Consider the following 13,049-nt stretch of genomic DNA (forward strand, 5'->3'; position numbering starts at 1 on the left):
TTTTATCAATTATCAAAATGGAAAGTGAATGAGTACAATAAAACACAATTTTTGAAGAAATTCCTCAGGAGGTTGTCCTGAACATCTGGAAGAACTGAACCCCGATCTTCTGTGTATAAGGCTGTGCGGATCCTTCTGACTGTTCATGTAACAGAACAGTAATAAACCCACCTGCTATTGCTCTGTTAATGTTTCCCCTGCAGATAATTAGATTTTTGCCCTTTCCCTAATCATGATAATTAGCTTGTCATGTGGCAATGCCCACAGTGTAGATATTACAGCAGTGCCCATACAAATGTACCAGACACAGTGCCCTGGAGATGCCGCACATTCCCTCCCGAGCGGTCCTGCACTGTTCTCCATTATCTGGACTGGACATTAGATCTGCAGCCATTTCTGTGTCAGCGCTGGAGACGTCCATCAGTCCGGAGCGATCCACGATCAGTCTCTTCTATCAGGACAGATGTGTGACGCTCTGGGATGACTCTGAGAATCGTCACTGAATCCTGGACAATTTATGTTTTTCAAAAAAATATAAAAACAATACGTCCTAGGACAGTAGTTAGCGCTTAACCCAGAGACCCAATATATCTGCAGCTAGGTTAAAGGCAAAAACCCCCTTAGTTTGCCTAGATTCAAAATTGTAATTGCAAGAGATTTTCTAAGGAAAAAAATCCCCAAAAAAACAGCGCTGAAAAATGGGTTTAAATATTCATTTATTTAATGTTATTCTTGTCCTAGACAATAGATAAAATACCATTCGACACACAATCCACACAATCGCACAAGAAAAAATTGGTTTCTACACAAGTAAAATGAAAATAATAAATAATAGAAGTAGGGAGCGCAATAATGGCACAGCAGCCAATTACCCAATAGAGAAAACGTGATGCCCCGGCTGGTTGCAACCACGATCATAAAATTAGGTCAATATGGAGTAACAGTTACCATCCAATACACAGTTCAGTATCAATTCATAAATAGCGCTACGGTACAGTTTGCAGAGAATAAGGAGAGATTGCTAGTTCGTAAGCAAAGGAAAAAGTCACACAGGGGCTTATAGTGTAAACCGCATCTTCCAACGTTCTAGATGCCCTGAAGTGTATTTAGCGGCAATGCGGTAGCCCGCCAGCTCATGAAGGATGTCCCAATAAGGTTTGTATGTTTACCTGAAAATCAGTCCCGGGTATAAAGCCCCCGTAGGCTGTATTCCTGCACGGTGCTTTTATTTCTTCCTCTCCCGTGTATGCCTGGAGATATTTTTAGGATAAGGCTTCCCTATTTGCGCTCTCAGTTCAAGAGGAGCGGAGCCAACAGGCACTAGGTAGTGCTGGCTTCCAGGGAGTTGTAATTTGAAGCAGTAGTGCAGCTTCTCCGGCTTTTCCTGTAACAGCCTGGGCTTACGCCTCATCCACGGCTGATTAGTTCCACACGATGAGAGAGACCACTAAGAAGGTCTTCACCGCACAGAGCGAGCTGAGCAAAGTCTAAATCCGACGCGCGTTTCGGGGGCGTTACCGGTCCCCTTCCTCACGTTTTCTCTATTGGGTAATTGGCTGCTGTGCCATTATTGCGCTCCCTACTTGTATTATTTATTATTTTTATTTTACTTGTGTAGAAACCAATTTTTTCTTGTGCGATTGTGTGGATTGTGTGTCGAATGGTATTTTATCTATTGTCTAGGACAAGGATAACATTAAATAAATGAATATTTAAACCCATTTTTCAGCGCTGTTTTTTGGGGATTTTTTCCTTAGAAAATCTCTTGCAATTACAATTTATGTTTTTCAGTGCAAGATTTTTTCATTTTATCGTTCTTGCTATTTTTGAAAGTGAGCCTAATTGGGCGCAGCATCTTCCATCAGAAATTGTAAATTATAGTACAAATCTAAAACTGGTGCAGATTTCATATTCTAATACGTGGACAGTAAAAGATGCCGCGTATTTATTATGGGGCTTGTACATTTTAATTTGGCGCACCTTACTCCTGTTTTAGTTGATGATTGGTATAAGACTTTCCCCTGTGTATAGAGCCTGATTGACCCTTCATTATGGCCTTCTGTATATATCGGCATATACTGCACCCACAGACGGCGGCGGACGTCACCTATAGGAAGGACTATGTGTACCGCGGATCTTCATAGCCAGTCTATGGGAGCTGGGGAACTTTGGACTTTGTGATCTTTTATAGGACTCCATATACATCTATACGTCTCTGTACTGTATACCACCTTAATTAGGATCTCACAAAACGTTTCGCCATTTGCTCCAGGAGCTTTCCTGATAGATACAGTATTCTGAATATAGTACAAAGCCAAAGAGTGACCGGATCTGATGTATAAAGGTTTCCAGCTGTTCTTCATCTTATATTTCCTCACATATCAGGGTAAATCTGAAAGTCAGTGTACTCCACCAAAATAGATAATGGGAGAACGATATCGCAATATGTCCCCCCCATCCTGACAGTGACCAGATATTTCCATATAACTTGGCTGATTGTTCTGAGAAGGGAGATAAGCGGCTGCCGCACACCCCTGATCCCTGTCATCCCCACTGACAGCCGGGCTCCTGTCTGTGTCCTCTCCCGCTCCCCCATCCATCCTCTATTACACCTATGTTATTTATATGATGCTGGTGATGATTGATCTTTGGGTTCCTCTTCCTAATTCCATCTTCTCTGCTTATTACAGATAAGAAAGGCACAGTCTACACACCGGCCAGCCGTGAGTATTGTGCATATGTGTTTGTGCTGAGATGTCGCTGGTTGTGACGGCGTCTAATAAAAATTACAGTATGTGACTGTATATAAGGAGGCCAGGATTGTGGTATATGGGGTAAAATTATATCATAATCCACAGTTTATGAAGATTTTCTGCATCAAGGAAATACATGAATATTTTGTGCCCATTAAAAGGACGGCTGCTTCCGCACAGCGGCTCTGTGTTCTCGCTCATAGGTGGGGTCTACAATTCATTACATCCTAATTACCCTGTCTTAGGCCCCCTTCACACGTCCGTGAAAAACACGCACGTGTGTTACGGGCCGTTATTCGGGTCCGTGTCCCGTTTTTGTGTCCGTTTTTATGGTCCGTGTGGCACCTGTGTGAATTGCGTATGCTAGCCCTGTTTGTGTGTAGAACGTCCGTGTGTGCGTGTGGAATTAACGTGTATGTGTACGTGGAATGTCCGTGTGGAATGTCCGTGTGTGTGATGCACAATGTCGTTTATAAATGTCGGCTGACAGCAGACAGAGTTGCGCGATGAGAATGAACTCGGGTGAACTTCACCCGACTTCATCCTCGTACCGCGGCTCTGTCTGTGTCGAGTACTGATTAGCGGTCACCTGTGAAGGATTCACCGGTGACCGCTAATCCCCCGAGTGACTGAAGTTCCCCCCCTCTCTCATACTCACCGTTCCTCGATCCCCGGCGCTGCACGGCATTCACAATGCTGCGGCGGCTTTTACTATTTTGAAAAAGCCGGCCGCTCATTAAACAATCTCCTATTCCCTGCTTTCCCCGCCCACCGGCGCCTATGATTGGTTGCAGTGAGACACGCCCCCACACTGAGTGACAGGTGTCAAACTGCACCCAATCACAGCAGCCGGTGGGCGTGTCTATACTGTGCAGTAAAATAAATAAATAAATAATTAAAAAAAACGGCGTGCGGTCCCCCCCAATTTTAATGCCAGCCAGATAAAGCCATACGGCTGAAGGCTGGTATTCTCAGGATGGGGAGCTCCACGTTATGGGGAGCCCCCCACCCTAACAATATCAGTCAGCAGCCGCCCAGAATTGCCGCATAGATTATATGCGACAGTTCTGGGGCTGTACCCGGCTCTTCCCGATTTGCCCTGGTGCTTTGGCAAATCGGGGTAATAAGGAGTTATTGGCAGCCCATAGCTGCCAATAAGTCCTAGATTAATCATGTCAGGCGTCTATGAGACACCCTCCATGATTAATCTGTAAATTACAGTAAATAAACACACACACACCAGAAAAAATCCTTTATTAGAAATAAAAAACACACACATATACCCTGGTTCACCACTTTAATCAGCCCCAAAAAGCCCTCCATGTCCGACGTACTCCACGGACCTCCAGCGTCGCATCCAGCGCTGCTGCATGGAGGTGACAGGAGCTGCAGCAGACACCGCCGCTCCGGTCACCTCCACGCAGCTAATGAAGACAGCCGGCGATCAGCTGAGCTGTCACTGAGGTTACCCGCTGTCACTGGATCCAGCGGTGGCCGCGGGTAACCTCAATGACAGCTCAGCTGATCGCGCTACTCACCTCAGTTGCTGCGTGGAGGTGATAGGAGCGGCGGTGAGTAGCGCGATCAGCTGAGCTGTCACTGAGGTTACCCGCGGCCACCGCTGCATCCACCGCTGGATCCAGTGACAGCGGGTAACCTCAGTGACAGCTCAGCTGATCGCCGGCTGTCTTCATTAGCTGCGTGGAGGTGACCGGAGCGGCGGTGTCTGCTGCAGCTCCTGTCACCTCCATGCAGCAGCGCTGGATGCGACGCTGGAGGACTGTGGAGTACGCCGGACATGGAGGGCTTTTTGGGGCTGATTAAAGTGGTGAACCAGGGTATATGTGTGTGTTTTTTATTTCTAATAAAGGATTTTTTCTGGTGTGTGTGTGTTTATTTACTGTAATTTATAGATTAATCATGGAGGGTGTCTCATAGACGCCTGACATGATTAATCTAGGACTTATTGGCAGCTATGGGCTGCCAATAACTCCTTATTACCCCGATTTGCCAACGCACCAGGGCAAATCGGGAAGAGCCGGGTACAGCCCCAGAACTGTCGCATATAATCTATGCGGCAATTCTGGGCGGCTGCTGACTGATATTGTTAGGGTGGGGGGCTCCCCATAATGTGGAGCTCCCCATCCTGAGAATACCAGCCTTCAGCCGTATGGCTTTATCTGGCTGGCATTAAAATTGGGGGGGACCGCACGCCGTTTTTTTTAAATTATTTATTTATTTATTTTACTGCACAGTATAGACACGCCCACCGGCTGCTGTGATTGGGTGCAGTGTGACACCTGTCACTCAGCGTGGGGGCGTGTCTCACTGCAACCAATCATAGGCGCCGGTGGGCGGGGAAAGCAGGGAATAGGAGATTGTTTAATGAGCGGCCGGCTTTTTCAAAATAGTAAAAGCCGCCGCAGCAGTGTGAACGCCGTGCAGCGCTGCGCCGGAGATCGGGGAACGGTAAGTATGAGAGAGGGGGGGAAACTGACCGACAGACTGTGAGAGAGGGACAGACAGACAGAGAGACCGACAGAGAGACCGACCGACGGACTCAGGGAGATTGACCGACATACACAGAAATAGAAAGAATAGCCGACATCACTAGAAATAAAAACACCAAACGGACACGGACTATAGGTAGATGCATACGTGTTTACTAACGTGTGTGCACATACCCATAGACTTTCATTGTGTCCACGTGTGCGTGCTCCGTGCAGATAACGGACATGCATCCGTGCCAAACGCACACACATACGGATCACGGACACGCACACACGGACATAATGAAATAACGGACGTGTGACCACAATCATAGATTAACATTGGTGCACGTTTGGCCGTGTCTCCGGCATATACGGAAACGGACCAAACACGCACGTGTTTCACGGACGTGTGAAGGGGGCCTTAAAGAGACATGGCAGCACACGTGTCCACAGGTTGGTGGAGAACTCCATATACCACGATAAAACTGTGATGCTAGATACAACCTGTAGACCGTGTGGTGCAGAATTAGGAAGAAGCCGCCATGCTTTCCTCATACTGTATGATTCCTTTAAGTTTCTGTAAATGTTGTTCAGTATTTGCCTTCCTTACACATGACAGATGTCAGAATAGAGATAATCACTCTCTGGATGAAACAAAACCAGGAGAAAGTTCTAGAGAGAAATGAAAACTGCTAGACCTGAATGAAGAAAACAAAAAAAAAACCACAAACCCATCCAATAATAATAAAAGCAAAATTTTCCTGAAGTTTCGATTCACATTTAATCTGTGGAATTTTATTGCAGTGCGGAATCTCACTTTCCATCATTTCTTTCTTTCGCAGATTCGGACACATCATCTGACACGTCCAAAGTTCAAGTCACAGCCTAATGGTGAGTGGTGACGTCTTCTATAAGGCTGCCCACGATCAGTGTTTGTATCGTTTTTGATGTCGCATGTTTTTGCTGCGTCCAAAACACTGCGTTGTACAGTACAAGCATAGTGGATGGATTTCTTGAAATCCCGTAACCACTGTGCTTTGTTTTTTCCACAGCGAACACTGACTTGCGGTGCGGCTTTCCAGACCGCAGCATGTCAATTGTTTGCTGCGGAATCACATGCGTCCTCCGTAGGGAGAACACAAGCAAGAATCCTGATCATGGGTACAAGCAGCTACAGTCTTCTGCGTTCACCTGCGGAGGAGACGCGCAGCCCCGCACGTCAGGATTTGCTGCGTCCAGAATATAATGAGTCCTGATTATGGGCACTTGCCCTAAATGTGCCGGCATCTGTAGGAAACCTGGGGTCAGAAATCAGGAGAGTAGAGGGAGAGTTAGTGAAAATGTGAAAAAAGGTAATTTATGTCATATGTTGGAATACAGTGATCATTCCTAAGCGATCAGCATTTATTCAGAAAATCATATATTTTATATATATCCTCGTCACATGGACTGTGGGGAGCGGCCTCATTACCGCTGTTTATAAACCAAAGTAAGAGAAAAAAAGAAGAAGAAATTGCAAGAACAACCAGTCCTATTGGACAGACAGTTCTTCCTGGGAATAGGACAACCTGCAAAAAGAGGGTCTCTACTGGCCTAGATGGGACCACCAGACCCAACCAATAATCTTTAGCTCTCTACTCTCTCCAGCTATGGGAGCGCTCTCAATATATGGTTTATGTATATTTTATTATAGTTTATTAATGTAATAAATGATTAATATAAGAAGAAAACAGAGTTCCAGCAGCCGGAGATGTCAAAACACAATGGTTTATTACCGCGTCCTGAAGGTTCTTCACTGCCCCATGAGTGGAAAACGTCTTAACATTTTATATCCTGAGATGCCAAAAAGATTAAAGATAGTTTTGTAACCTTCGCACTGCTTGTGCTTGGTGATAATAGTATTACTCGTCTGATCAGACAGATCTCTTGTCTCTGCCGCCATTGCACACATTACACTGGGAATATAACTGACCTTTAAAGCTTCAAATCCACCAATCATAGAGTAATTAAAGTCATGTGATCGCTGACAAGAGAAATAAGTCTGATTTCTAATTAATCACAGGAGCATTTGATATTATTCTTTGTTGTAAACTGAAAAGCTGGTGCCTTTAATCCATATCTTTCATGGTTTTCAATTTTGTCCTTTTTTCCAAGCAGTTTCACTAAACATTTAATTCCAGAAGATATCTTACATGATGTGCTTAATATCCAGGGGCGCCAGTAATAGCGACCACAGCTGTATATGTGTTACTGTTACTTTCCTCGATAATAGAAGATTATTTTACATTTTATAATAATATAATACTAGAAAGGTGTAACAACCTCTAATGTGAATATTTTGTACTTTGTCATTACAGAACCAGACAAGAAACATCTTCTGCTTCCATTTATCCAGTCTATGAAGAATCTCGCCTTTCATCTGTCACAAATACTTTTTCATTGTGTGTAATTGAAAAGAAACTTGCCATATCCAATAATCTAATTTCTAACATGGGGCCGCTCAGAGAAAGTCACCACAGAAACAACTAAGAAAGTTGTAGCTCCTAAATTATTCCAGTTACAAACTCTACAGCGGATTCTATAATATTGAGATTTGTACGGGTCACAGAGATGGTCCAGATAGGGTATAGGCCCTGTCACACACAGAGATAAATCTGCGGCAGATCTGTGGTTGCAGTGAAATTGTGGACAATCAGTGCCAGGTTTGTGGCTGTGTACAAATGGAACAATATGTCCATGATTTCACTGCAACCACAGATCTGCCAAAGATTAATCTCTGTGTGTGACGGGGCCTTATGATGTGTGATTGGTGACAACCTTAGAATAGTAGTACGGGCCACATTCAGGACCAGACGCTCATCACCTGACCCGAACTCAACAATTTCATATATCTCTATCCAGCTGTTGAGTTCAGACCAGGAGACTTGCGGCCGGTCCTAACATTGCGGCCTATACTGAGACCTTGTTTTACAGACCTGTACATTCAGCTTTGCTATTTTCTGTCATGGAGACCTGAATCTGAAGCTCCTGCTACCTGAATCTTGGCAAATTTGGTCAGAACACATATTCATAGAGTTGTCTAAGCAACCATTGGCCCTATGCCCTGTCAGGTATATGGATGATATATATGTGGTCTGTTAGTTGAGATCAATCCATTATAAGGACAACAGCTAGAAAGTGCAGCTACTACAAGGGAAACGTGTGGCCTCCTGTAGCTCCTGAGCAATAATGGCTGACCGCCCGTTTCAGGAGCAGAACCGCAGACCAGCTTCATATTTGATCCGCTTTAATAAATAAGATGTTGGTATACTGCACCAAATAAGCAGAACCTCCAGGTTGTAGTTTATTATTTTTTTTTATTTGATGTATTTAGGGGAGATCTCTCCTCCGCCTCCCCCACCCCAGTGATGGACGGGCTGCAGCGTAATCAGACAGAACGGCTTATAGTGGATCCGATAAATTATGTGAAATACCCGACACTGGTGATGAATGTGTTATATGGCAGGTTTCCTTCATGTGTATTATTAGACGTCGCGCGTACTACTAATTTTCCTTTACGTTTAGTCGGTAATTACAATAAGGTTTTGGGGTTTTTAGCTTTAACATTTCTCATCTTTCACAGTTATTTGCAATCACAGCGCTTTATATTGGATGCCGGATCAGCCTAGATAACATTACATCGCTTATGTCATGATTTATATGTACTTCATGTTTTCAGAAAGGTTTTGAGTTTTATTTTTTTTGGGGGTAGTTCAAATTTTGTTCTAATTTTGGTGATTATTTTCTGTTTGTACAATTGATATCTGTGTAGGAAACATCACAGCCGAATATTGTGTTATACCGGAGGCGTCATTATCCGTTCTTACATATTACACCAGAGGATACAATAAAGAATCATTCTTCCTCCTCCGATCATGAATCTGGAGTCACACCTCGCAGCGCTCCCCATTATCAGAGTCCTCTCACATTTACAATGCAGTGATATAACACTTATGCCTCATCTGATCCCAGCGTGAAGAGGACGATTGGCGTCAGTTACTGAATATCACCCGATAGTGACTGTAAAAGGGAATCAGTAAAAATCATTCTGTGAATCAGAGATAATTTGATGCCAATGACCGGGGTCCGAATGTGAGATCATCTGACACCAATAAATATTTCCAGTCATAGAAAAAAAATAATTTAAATGGTAACAAAACTTATAATCCCCATGTGGTTTAGTTTTGCTTGGTTTTTTTTGTTTGTTTGGGGGTTTTTTTGTCGAATTGGGAATAATGATCACTGTAGGAGTAAATAATAGCAGATTAATCATGTAAGCGCTTCTATTGTTTGGACCTGATAGAAGTGGATCTTACAATGTTTCCTGATTAAGGATCTTCTTATGATATAAATTATCAATAAAGTACAATTAGACCGATATCTCAAGTGTCTTTTCTGTGTTACTTTTATTGTTGTGATTCTAATGATGAAATGTTTTCCCATATGGTCGCGAGAAGTAAAACCTTGTAATGTTAGAAAAGTAAAATCGATGGGTAGTTTGCAAAAGATATCTTCTGCTGTCAATAACATCTCCAGTCAAAATTTATAGGTGACCGTGACAGAGCAGAGGGCTCCGATATTAATGCAAGAGTTTGTATGTATTGTTCATATTAAAGGGAACCTGTCAGGTGCAAGAACCAGAGCAGTGCTAGGTCCATATTGCTAATCCCTGCATAATTGTCACTGTATACACTAGCATAGATGAAAAAGTATTTCTAAAGATCCTTTATTTTATGTTAATGAGCACGGGGATTAGTCCCAAGGGCATTATATCCACGACTAGTCCACCCATAATCATGTGTCTTATTTCACATATATAGCTTGGTCCTTTGCTTCCCATACTGAGCAAGTTTTTTAACTGCAGGTGAGATTACATATAGGTTAGGGACCCTAAAAATAGAGATTACCTTGGCGTTGGTTTTTGGGCTCTTTTGCATTGATCAATACAATGGTTAAATATCTCTTATATTCCTATTATTCATAGCAGTTATGCATATTCCATTTTCATGTTTTTCATTTTTTCAGATAGTTCATTGTATTTTTTCAGCCGAGTATTCCCATAGCAGTTCTGCTTTTCATCATTCCCCTATACATTGTGACTAGTGTACAACTCCTTATCCTATTTTTAAGTTATGTTTTTGAGTCTTGCACCTTGTTTACACCATTGGTGTTCCAGACGTACATTCTTTAATTAACAAATCTGTGTTTAGGTATGTAGGCGAATAAAGGTATCAGCTGCCAGTTTCCTTAAGCTGGGTTCACACATAGCGACAACGACATCGCTGTTACGTCACCATTTTCTGTGACGTAGCAGCGACCTTGTAAGTCGCTGTTATGATCGCTGCTTAGCTGTCAAACACAGCGACGCAGCAGCGATCATAACGTCGCTACATGTGCAGGGAGCCGCGCACACTGCTTAGCGCTGGCTCCCTGCTCTCCTAGCTACAGTACACATAGGGTTAATTAACCCGATGTGTACTGCAGCTACATGTCACAGTGCAGAGAGCCGCGCACACTGCTTAGCGCTGGCTCCTTGCTCTCCTAGCTACAGTACACATCGGGTTAATTAACCCAATGTGTACTGCAGCTACATGTCACAGTGCAGAGAGCGGGGAGCCGCGCACACTGCTTAGCGCTGGCTCCTTGCTCTCCTAGCTACAGTACACAAAGGGTTAATTACCCGATGTGTCCTGCAGCTACATGTGCACAGAGCAGGAGCCGGCACTAGCAGCAAGAGCGGCGGAGGCTGGTAACGAAGGTAAATATCGGGTAACCAGGGAAAGGTCTTCCCTTGGTTACCCGATGTTTACAGTGGTTACAGCTTTCCGCAGATGCCGGCTCCTGCTCTCTGCTCGCTTCATTTCGTCGCTCTCTCGCTGTCACACACAGAGATGTGCGCTTCACAGCGGGAGAGCGACGACCAAAAAATGAAGCGAGACATTCAGCAACAAGCAACGACCTCACAGCAGGGGCCAGCTCGTTGCTGGATGTCACACACAGCGACTGCAACGTCACAGAAAATGGTGACGTAGCAGCGACGTCGTTGTCGTCGTCGCTGTGTGTGACACCACCTTTAGGGACAGCATGGGTAAATAAATACCACAGCCTTGAAGGAATTTTGTCATAAAAAGGGAAAAAATGGGGCACATCAGCACTGCACCCGGTTCAACAAATAAAGTTGTATTGAATATATATATATATATAGAACTTGATTTTTAAACCTGATTAAGACCTCTCTGATCATGAAAACAGCCATTTGTAGGTGGGCTACATCACCCCATCTTGTGTGGTTTGAGTCTTAGATGCAGTTTTGACCCTCTGAGCAACCTGATGACATTGACAAACTATCGTCAGGATAGGTAATCAGTATCAGATCGGCATTCTATTTCAGTCCAGCTGCTCTCTTCTTGCTGTCCATGGTTTAAAAATTCCAACTTTACCATTCAATGGCCAATACTGGTCACTACCGTCATTAATACTATTTTCTTTTTTCATGATTGAGAATACAAGGAGGAACAAATGGAAAGATTGCAACTATATTGCATACAAAAGCTCAGAAACTGGATCTTGTAAACTCCCATGTTTGTGGATTAATTGAACACTTGCAGTAATTGGTTAAAAAAAATAGAATATATTAACCAAGATATGTACAAGATATTATTAAATGGAAAGACAGTGAAAAAGAGTGACTGCATCTGCTCCTCAAATTCTACACCGTGTGCAGAATTATTAGGCAAGTTATATTTTAGAGGATTTTTTTTTATTATTGATCAACAACTATGTTCTCAATCAACCCAAAAGACTCCTAAATATCAAAGCTTAAAGGGAACCAAACATCAGGATTTTCATGTATAAGGTGCAGCCAGTGCAGTACTGGCACTATGAGGCACATTGTGTACACACCATCAGGGGGCAACTCGGGTGTTTAGTCAGTGAAATCCAACTTTCTAAAGTTTGAAAAATCAAGCACTTTTTGATTGACGTGTGCACCTCTCTCCTAATGTCCGGGCGGGTTATGCACTTGTATCCCCGACCCCCCCAAACCCCCACTTCCCCCCCCCCCGCCGCCTGTTCCTCCCTCCCTCTGCTTGTATTCAAATTTCTCTCTTCAGAAACATGGCGCCGGAGTTGGCACCTGCGCATAGCGCTTATCTCCGGCACCATGTTTCTGAAGCCCGCAGTAGCTAGTATTACCTGCAGCTACAATATCGTGCCGCCCCAGGACACCGTGCCAGCACAGCAGCTGGCTAGGACACCGGGACGCCACAGGAAAAAGCTGACAGCAGCCTGCCAGCGACATCGGGGGTCAGGTGAGGTAAGTTCACAATGGACTCACATGACCCCGTGACGGCAGTGCTGCGAGACCCGGTCCCGGTGTCCTAGGCGGCTGCTGTGCTGGCACGGTGTCCTGGGGCGGCACAATATCGTAGCTGCAGGTAATACTAGCTACTGCGGGCTTCAGAAACATGGCGCCGGAGATAAGCGCACCTCCGGGCCATGTTTCCGAAGAGAGAAATTTGAATACAACCAGAGAGAGGGAGGAACAGGGGGGGGGCGGGGATACACGTGCATAACCCGCCCGGACATTAGGAGAGAGGTGCACATGTCAATCAAAAAGTGCTTAATTTTGTTGGATTGGATTGGATTGGATTTCACTGCCTAAACACCCGAGCTGCCCACTGATGGTATGTACACACTGTGCCTCATAGTGCCAGTACTGCACTGGCTGCACCTTATACATGAAAATCCTCATGTTTGGTTCCCT

General features: G+C 44.3%; 1 protein-coding gene across 2 annotated transcripts in view; it reads left to right on the forward strand.

Annotated features, from left to right (window-relative positions):
* LOC142250912 (class I histocompatibility antigen, F10 alpha chain-like) overlaps positions 1-9,664 on the forward strand; it is a 129,566-nt gene extending 119,902 nt beyond the window's left edge. For both annotated transcript variants that reach the window (XM_075323241.1, XM_075323240.1), the window contains exons 6-8: positions 2,691-2,723; positions 6,088-6,136; positions 7,603-9,664. In XM_075323241.1, the coding sequence (XP_075179356.1) occupies positions 2,691-2,723; positions 6,088-6,134 (80 nt within the window). In that variant the 3' untranslated portion in view covers positions 6,135-6,136; positions 7,603-9,664. The remainder of the gene's footprint in view (positions 1-2,690; positions 2,724-6,087; positions 6,137-7,602) is intronic.
* Positions 9,665-13,049: the final 3,385 nt, after the last annotated feature.

Source organism: Anomaloglossus baeobatrachus, chromosome 9 (genome assembly GCF_048569485.1).
Source record: "Anomaloglossus baeobatrachus isolate aAnoBae1 chromosome 9, aAnoBae1.hap1, whole genome shotgun sequence".
Classification (NCBI taxonomy): Eukaryota; Metazoa; Chordata; class Amphibia; order Anura; family Aromobatidae; genus Anomaloglossus; species Anomaloglossus baeobatrachus.